The 8,951-nt window shown below is 36.2% G+C and overlaps 1 protein-coding gene across 9 annotated transcripts in view; it reads right to left on the minus strand.

The window, feature by feature from the left end:
• Positions 1-6,749: 6,749 nt before the first annotated feature.
• The window catches only part of LOC107704165 (cAMP-specific 3',5'-cyclic phosphodiesterase 4D), a 242,312-nt gene continuing 240,110 nt past the window's right edge, over positions 6,750-8,951 (minus strand). For 7 of the 9 annotated variants that reach the window (XM_016507033.1, XM_016507034.1, XM_016507039.1 and 4 more), the window contains one exon: positions 6,750-7,992. In XM_016507033.1, coding sequence (XP_016362519.1) covers positions 7,531-7,992 — 462 coding nt within the window. In that variant the 3' untranslated portion in view covers positions 6,750-7,530. The remainder of the gene's footprint in view (positions 7,993-8,951) is intronic. The other 2 variants (XR_001635912.1, XM_016507035.1) reach the window with 2 other exon arrangements.

Here is an 8,951-nt window from a genome sequence, read left to right on the forward strand (position 1 = left end):
ATATAATACAGTAAATACTAATATATAGATTTTATTTGCATTTTAGTAATGAGAATTTGGGGCAAAAACATTCTAAATTGTCCATAAAATCATTGCAAAATAGGTCTATCTTGAAAAAGCCTTAATTAATTAATATTATATCCCTCTTTTTATTTTATTTTGGGCTGAAATATGACCTGGACATGTTGCTGACCGGTTTCATGAGATTCATCTTCTAGTTCAGCATTGTCCCTTGTCCCTATATTTTTATTGTGATGTATTATAAACTAGGTAGAATTAAGTAAAAAAAATAAAGAGACAGCCCTTAAATGATAAAACTACATGGTGTGGTCTGTTGATATGTGTGGTTTTGTGAGCGTAGTACAAAAAAAGTTGTTTCTATAACATTAGGCCGACCATATCCGGCATTATTAAAAACCTATCGCGGTCACGCCGGTACGTACAGTATATAGCTAATAGTTCATTGATGTGTCCTCAGAATAAAGAAAATCGGTAAGAAACCCACCTCGTTTCCCCACCACAAGCCACGTTTAGCATTATCCCTGCATGAAACTGTATGACATCTCTATTTAGATACCTGTATCTGTATAATCTTATTTATTTGTTCATTTATGCGTCCCTCAGTATGTGGGGTGCAATGGGCCAGCAAGTGCAATATTTCGAAACCCTATCTCTTGTATATAGTTGAATGACTGTGTGTGTGTGTGTGTGTGAGGAGAGCATCTCGATGTGCCATGCTGATTTTGCACACTATATAACCCACGTATGGATGATCGCTCTGCCAAACCTTCTGTGTTAAACTATCTTTGTGCTGACATTAAGACAAAATACTGTGGAGTTACATCGGTGTGTTAGTATGTGTGTTGGTGTATATACTAGTATGGAGAAAAGTAAACGTGTATCTTGTTGCAAGTCATCTCTGTGGTTTTTCTTTGTGTGTTTGTGTGTAAATCTCATTCATTTAACGCATGCATAGGGCTATATATCTGCAATCACTCTACTGCAAAGGAGTATTCAGTAGTTTTATAATAGCTGTAATTTCAGGTGCACAGCATGCATAAAAATAGCTTTTTAAATACAAGCTTAAAAGGGAGTGAAAACATCTAAACACAAAAAAGTACATCTATAACAGTTCGGTTGGATATCAGATGGTAATGATTCCTGTACGTCAAACGATACTATGATTTTACCATGCTACATGTCCAAAAAACATGGTACTTTATTGTTACAGTAAACCTCTTTGTTTGCATTTAAATCATTTATTTTCTTAATTACACATCAGATTTGCATTCACCTCGTAGAGGAACTGTACAATTTCCAAAGTCTCCTCAGAACATTAAAATGTTTATTTTATTTTGTCTTTATTGATCCGAGTCTGTAAGCATCCGTCCCCAAAATATGGCTGATTTTATTTAAAATGTTGTGGTTTTATTTGAAATATTTCATTTTGAAAAAGTGCTAATTTAACTTTTGGTTTGTGTGGAAGAAGTTGTTGGACCTAACGCAGTGATTTCTAATATTTTAGTTGAAGGAATCACTCTAGAGCTGGTTACTCTGTATGTGTGGAGTGTGTATGCCAAAAGTGTATTATTAAAAAAAAACAATAAATATTCCTATTGTGTTGATATATCAGTGCTCTTTTGCTGTATTTGTAAAAGTTTTGTGTTCCTTTTTGCCGCAAAACCCGGAAACAAGTTAGCATTTTAACACTTCCGGTCCCGTTGTCCTTTTTTTTTTTTGGTTAAATGCCTGAAATAAGGTTTGCATTTAACACAAGCTCAATATATTTTCACTTTTTATACTATAACATAAAATCCATTAGTAATACCCACTTGTGATTTTTTTTAAAGGGGTCATATGATGCGATTTCAAGTTTTCCTTTCTCTTTGGAGTGTTACAAGCTGATTGTGCATACTTGAAAACAGCGGTTGCTAACAAGTGTCTGAATGGGACTAGTTTATCGAGGACAATAAACTTCATCACACAAACAGATAAACTCATCTATTCACTAGTTCGCCTGTACAGTTTTAATCTTTTTTTTTTTAATGCTTTATTTAGTGACAATTCACATACAAATTGACAATAAAAGCAAAAATGTCAATAAATTCAAAGAGACAATGATTGTACCTACGATTGTAGTTTGTAACTACAAAATAAGTGCAAAGGTCCTTAAAAAGGATAAAGTTTCAAGGCTTTACAGCAATCTATAGTCTTTTTTGCTTTAGAGTTCCTTACACCTCCCATCACTTTAAGATACTGACAGAGCTCAAATTTAAATGGTAAAAAACTAGGTGCTGTAGAGTTTTAATCTATGCAAACTATTCTTACTGAGAGTGACGCGAACTTCCGGGTTGATTGACTCATCGCTCCTCGCTGAGAAAAGTAACATGTACCATGTGACACGGCATCTTTATGCGCATGAGCAGTGATCTTGATAAATACAAAGTGAAAATATATTTTAGTCTTTATTTCCCCTCTCAGAGTTCAACTTATGTTAGTACGTTTGTGTGATTTCTTGTCACGACGGTGAATGAGTCAGGACCATCTCCACTCTAAAGGGCAGTTTTAATTGCGTTGTTTTGGTCTCACTGCCACCTGCCGGAAGTACAGGGTAATGACAAGCATGATAAAGCACATTCATTTCATCAATGTTGCTCTCCTAATGTTTGTACTGAGCGCACTTGACTGTGTCATCTTTATCCTAAACACAAAAATCACGAATCACTTCAGTTTTCAGTACTTCACCATGATAATTTCCGGATGTAGTCAGCACTTAAATCTGTCAAAATGTGGCCTAATTTTCGTGAGATTTCGAAGGCAATAGTGTTTTTATTTTTTTTTTACATATTTGTTAGATTTTAGAGAGTTTAATTAGTGAATAATTCATCACACATCGCGCATGTTTTATATAGGCTATCATGCAAACATATTTTTGACTCTATAATTTTAAAGGCTTAGTTCACTTCCAGAATAAAAAAACCCCTGATAATTTACTCACCCCCATGTCATCCAAGATGTCCATGTCTTTCTGTCTTCAGTCGCAAAGAAATGAAGGTTTTTGAGGAAAACATTCCAGGATTGTTCTCCATATAATGGACTTCAGTGGTGCTCAATGGGCTGAAGGTCCAAATTGTAGTTTCAGTGCAGCTTCAAAGAGCTCTACACGATCCCAGCTGAGGAATAAGGCTCTTATCTAGTGAAACCATCTGTCGTTTTCTAACAAATAAATAAAAATAAACATGCTTTAGCTGGACTTCACACGTTATGTAATCACGTTGGAAAGGTCACGTATGATGTAGGTGGAAGTATGTGTTTACAAAGCGAACATGCAAAGAAAGTCAAAGGCCCTTTACAAAAAAAGGTAAAACAACGATGTCAGAAAATGAGATGGAGTTTTTCACCCTACCCAACCTTTCTGAACCGGAGTACACAGACGAAGAGCGAACCGCGCTGACCTTTCCAACGGGATTATGTAAGTAAGTGCAAGACCAGCAATTGTGGTTAAAAAGTATATACATTTGTATTTATTTTTTTAGAAAATGACTAATGGTTTCGCTAGATAAGAGGCTTGTTCCTCAGCTGGGATCGTGTAGAGCTCTTTGAAGCTGCACTGAAACTACAATTTGGACCTTCAGCCCATTGAGCACCACTGAAGTCCATTATATGGAGAACAATCCTGGAATGTTTTCCTCAAAAACCTTCATTTCTTTGCGACTGAAGACAGAAAGACACAAACATCATGGATGACATGGGGGTGAGTAAATTATCAGGGTTTTTTTTCTGGAAGTGAACTAATCCTTTAATATTTATTTCTTTTTAACATTGTCAATGTGGCGTTTTGACAGAAACGATTACCATGGTAAATGTTTATGAGGTATTTTTTAAAGCTATTTTAACATGAACGATGGCAGGCATACAATAGTTTTATATCCACCTTGATGTCCATGCATAAGTTGTAAAAGTACGAAAATTGCCAGTATTATCGCCACAGCATTACCTTTATCACATATAGAAGATACTCGTTTCATTTGGAAACGTTTTAAGGGTGTATAATATAGTATATGGATAAATGTGTAATTTATTTATTGGTGTAAGTATAAAAAACATTATTTATGCAACGATCTCTATTATTATTATTATTATTATTATTTTAATTGAACTTCTGAGAATAATACACCACGTAATGTACGTGGCAAACTATTTAAATGTCTAATGATTTTATTTGAAGGACCAGAAATAAATGAGTACATGAAGATTTGATTATTTTTCCTGCCACCTATTAATGAACTGAATAATTTTAGATGAAGCGACGACAAAAAAAAGTTTGATAGGTAAGAGTGGACATAAATTGAAACATATGATAAATCTCAAAAATAATATATTTACTATTGCTTTTTATCAGTCGCTTAGAAACGAATTAATATGCAGCTGTTTCTCTGTGTGGCCACCAGGTGGAAGCAGAACTACAGTTTTACTTTAGATTCGACTGAGTGCTGCTCTTCCTTTTCAGATAAATGTGCTTTCTAAAGGATATTATTGACTATATTTACTTATATTTTAGATCAATTAAAACTGTCCATTTTATATTCTTAAAAATGCTTTAGCATGACTGATTTCACACATCCTACGGTTCACATGGTTGTCTATGTGACTAGTACCAAAGTCCCTTTAAGGCATGTTCTATATATAAGGTATTCTATACTCTGCTAGTACATAAAATAGCACCTCCAATAGAGTCCTCTTTGGAACGAAAATTTGAGCAAACCTTCAATTAAAGCAGGGGTGTCAAACTCAATTCCTGGAGGGCCGGAGCCCCGCAGAGTTTTGTTCCAACACACATAGCATGTAGTTGTCAAATAAGCCTGAAGGACTTCTGGATCAGGTGTGTTTAATTAGGGTAAGGGTTGGCTCCGGCCCTTCATGACGTTGTCGTTCATCAGGATATTGAGCAACCAAACCAAATCATGTTCTTCAGCTACCCAAGACATCTCATGCTTCATATCTGCGACAAATACAAACACGTGACACACGTGTGGAATCAACCCATGCTTTTATTTCATTTGTTGCATATAAAATGTTTTTTTTTCTTGTAGTTTATGGACTTGAAATCGATTGGAGATGGATCTACAGTACCAGTGTTGTGCCCAATTCTGACCCCCGCCAGATTACTACACCCCCCCCGGTAATAATTTGGCAGGGGTCGAAAATGGGCACAACACAGGCAAAAGACTATAGGAGACTGAAAGAAGTGTTTCAGTTTTTAATCAGCAGAACTTATGAATAAAATGTTAAAGTATCCCTTTAATGACATTGAAAAAATACCAGTAATAATTAATAATAAGCCACGATTGGCTTTGGTCCAGGGCTGCTAATCTACAGTACGCGTGTCAGAAAGTATGCTTGTTTAACATCTGAAACTCTAGGACTCGTTCAGTTTAGTGCACAAGCACATCTACAAGGCTGGATGAGATGAAGGTAGCAGACGGTACCTGAACGAAGTTAAAGAACAGCATGAAAGTAGAAGATCACAAGCAGCCAAGCACCTCTAGGGCAAACCGAACTGTCCCGGGACTATTGCAGCCTTGACAGCGGCATTTGCTATGTGCCACTTTTTTAGACCTACAAATGAATAGTAGTAACCCAAGGCGTCCTAAGCTTTAGCTTTAAATGCAGCGCATAAGATGCCCTGATACCCTGGCAGCAGACATCGTTCTCCGAAACACGTAAAGAGACGAAACGGACACACAAACAAAGAGTTTTTAAGTTAAGGCACAGCCCTGGGGCCAAACGCCAGTGGCGACTCGTCTCAAAATGGTTTGGCTTTCCCCAGATCTCCAGAAACACACGTTTAAAGGTGACCTTCTCATTTTTATACAGAATCTTATTATTATTAGTATCATCATTTTTGTTTTTACATTGGATAATATTTATAATAATAAACATTCTCTCAACAAGAGTTTACCAAGTAGAGCAACTCCATCTGAGATGAAGTTTAGAATCTGTCATCATTTACAACAAACATTACAATATATACAGCAAAATAAATACATAAATTGTAAACAGTGAAAAAAGAAAATCATAAGGAAAAAAAAAAAATCTATAATAAGGTAAGGTCATCTGGTGAGGAAAGAATATCATGGCACAAACTTAAATAACAAACTCAGTACTACTCGAGCCAGGTTTCAAGTTTCTGTGAGCGTATTATATTAACTACAGATTTGGAAAAGTTTGTTCTATGTACACGACCAAAAACTGGAGGCCAGTAACTTGCAAGTCCACACGCTCTATGCTACAGTTGATGGTCTACAGTACTGCTTTCAAACAGAAGCCAAATAATAAATTAAAACCATATACAGATAAAAATAAGTCCTTATTAAAAGCCACGTGTCGCATAGTGCATGTCCGGAGCGGGAGGGAAGTTTTGGTGTGAAATGAAAATGTGGATTTTGACGCTAAACTGCATCTAGCCCTAAGAGAAGATCTCTAATGAAACATGAGGGATGGGGAAACAGAGGTGATTGTGAAAGGCATTGCACAACAAATACTCTGACCTACACGCTGATGTGGTTTTTTGGGAGTTTGTGGTTTAATTTCAGGCGCTCGGCGCGTGAGATCCTGCAGATGAAAAAGAAAAAGGTAAAAGGAAAGAAACTCAGTCTCACATGCTGTAAAATCTCCAGATGTCCTCATAACAGAAGTGCTTCGAATAAATGGTTTGAGGCTGAATGTCTGATACACCCATAAGTGTTGCTGAAATAACTACTCCGAAACAAGACAGAAAAAAACCCCCTCAGAAATGAGTTGAACACACATCAAGCATCTGTAGGTGTATTAAGAGACTCATTAGAGGTAAAGTGTTTGACGAAGTAAAAAAACAACGTAAATACAGCTTCTGATGTGTATATGGTGGCGAACACACGACCCACGTCGCGTACTTGCAAGTTACCCTTTGCGCAAAGTTTCCTCAAAAACACAACAGCTGCTGTTTTGTTATTTAAAAAGTAACTATGTAAAAATCTGTATGTATACCGTACAAAATCATTGAAGAGGCCATGACAGCGCTGGGCTGTTTGTTTTTTTGTCTTTTGTGACATTTTTCGCAGTCAAAAATTTAGGAAGACTTAAAACGTAGAAAATAAGGTCTCTTTGAAATCCAAGGAGACACGTTCCTGCGTCGATCCCGCTGACGTCCCTCCTCCCGTTGCTTTGGGCGGGAAATTTCCTCACTGTCGTCCACAGAGAATCACAGAGGAGGAGGAGGAGGAGGAGGAGGGCGAAGGCAAACAAAAGCAAGATTGAAAAAACAGGACTAAATATTATTCCTGAGTGCAAATAAAACGACAACCTACCGAAGTCTTAGTGTCCTCTCGTCTCCAGGCAGCTCGTAGAGAGACGGAAAAGAGAAAGAGAGAGGAGTGGCCGAGGTCTCGGAGTGCAACGTGCGCTTTGGAACTGAATTTCATTGTCTGTTATTAAATATTTGCATTTTTTGCCATCGTGGCAGCGAGTTCGGGCCGTCCAGACGCGCTGCTACGTGTCTGCCGGCTGCTCCTCCTCGTCTTCTTCATCGTCCTCCTCCTCCTCCACCATGCTGGGTTCCGTGGAAACCTCCTCTGAAATTCCCTCCTCCGCCTCTGGAATCTCTGTGGATTCCGAGTCCTGTGTGATGAGAGTTTTAGAATCACTACAGCTGTTGTCCTCCTCCTCTTCTTCATCCTCCTCCTCCTCCTCCTCCGCCTGGCTGCCGCTGTCTTTCTCCGTGTCTGATTCTCCGTCCTCCTCCAGCGTCAGTTCAAACTGGAACTTGTCTGCTCCGGAGGAGCGGCTGCCCTCCTCGGGCTGGTCGGGAGCGGGCGACGGGCTCTGTGGGATGGTGCTCCGGTACCACTCTCTGTTGTCCTCTAACGTGTCCAGGATGTCCTGGGCATCCGGGTGTACGAGGTCGGCCCACGTCTCCCACAGCGGGTGCACGATGTAGTCAATGAAGCCCACCTGGACACACAGAGACGGCCGTGTGAATTACACTCGCATACAAACGAGAAATTGAGGAATGTTGATGATTGATTTAATTTTATTCATATTTCTATAGTATTAATTGCTAAATAGAATACTGTATTTGCATTTTAAATTATTTTTTTATTGACAAAGCAGTGTTTTCATTGTTAACTAGAACATTTTCATTAATTGAAATAAAGCTGAAATAAAATAGAAATATTCGAATTTTTTAACCTAAAGAAAAGCACAATTAGAAATGTTGCTTTGAAATAAGTTGAAGAAATAAAACTGAATTATTTATTTATTTATTTATTTTCAAATCAGTATTTTTATAAACTAAAACTGAAATTATTAAAAATCATTTTATAATCATTAATAATAAAGCTGAAATAAAATAGAAATATTCGATTTTTTTTGAACCTAAAGAAAAGCAAAATTAGAAATGTTGCTTTGGCAACTAATTGAAAGAAGTTCAAGAAATAAAACTTAATAAAAATACTGATTTGAAAATAAATAAATTAAGTTTTATTTCTTGAACTTATTTCAATTAGTTGCCAAAGCAATATTTCTAATTTTGCTTTTCTTTAGGTTAAAAAATTCTAATATTTCTATTTTATTTCAGCTTTATTATTAATGATTATAAAATGATTTTTAATCATTTCAGTTTTAGTTAATAAAAATACTGATTTGAAAATAAATTAATTAACTTAAACTGAAATTATTCAAAATCATTTTCATTAATAATAAAGCTGAAATAAAATAGAAATATTAGATGAAAAAATAGAAATGTTGCCTTGGCAATAAAAATAATACATACAAAATCTATCTATGAAAAATATCTGTATATTATATATTATATCTGTATAAAAAATGTATACAAAAATATAAATAAAAAAAATGGAAGTTAAAGTACAAAAACTAAAATAAAAATAAATTGAAGCTAATCAGAAATAAAA

Source organism: Sinocyclocheilus anshuiensis, unplaced genomic scaffold (assembly GCF_001515605.1).
Source record: "Sinocyclocheilus anshuiensis isolate Anshui unplaced genomic scaffold, SAMN03320099.WGS_v1.1 scaffold690, whole genome shotgun sequence".
In the NCBI taxonomy this organism is placed as follows: Eukaryota; Metazoa; Chordata; class Actinopteri; order Cypriniformes; family Cyprinidae; genus Sinocyclocheilus; species Sinocyclocheilus anshuiensis.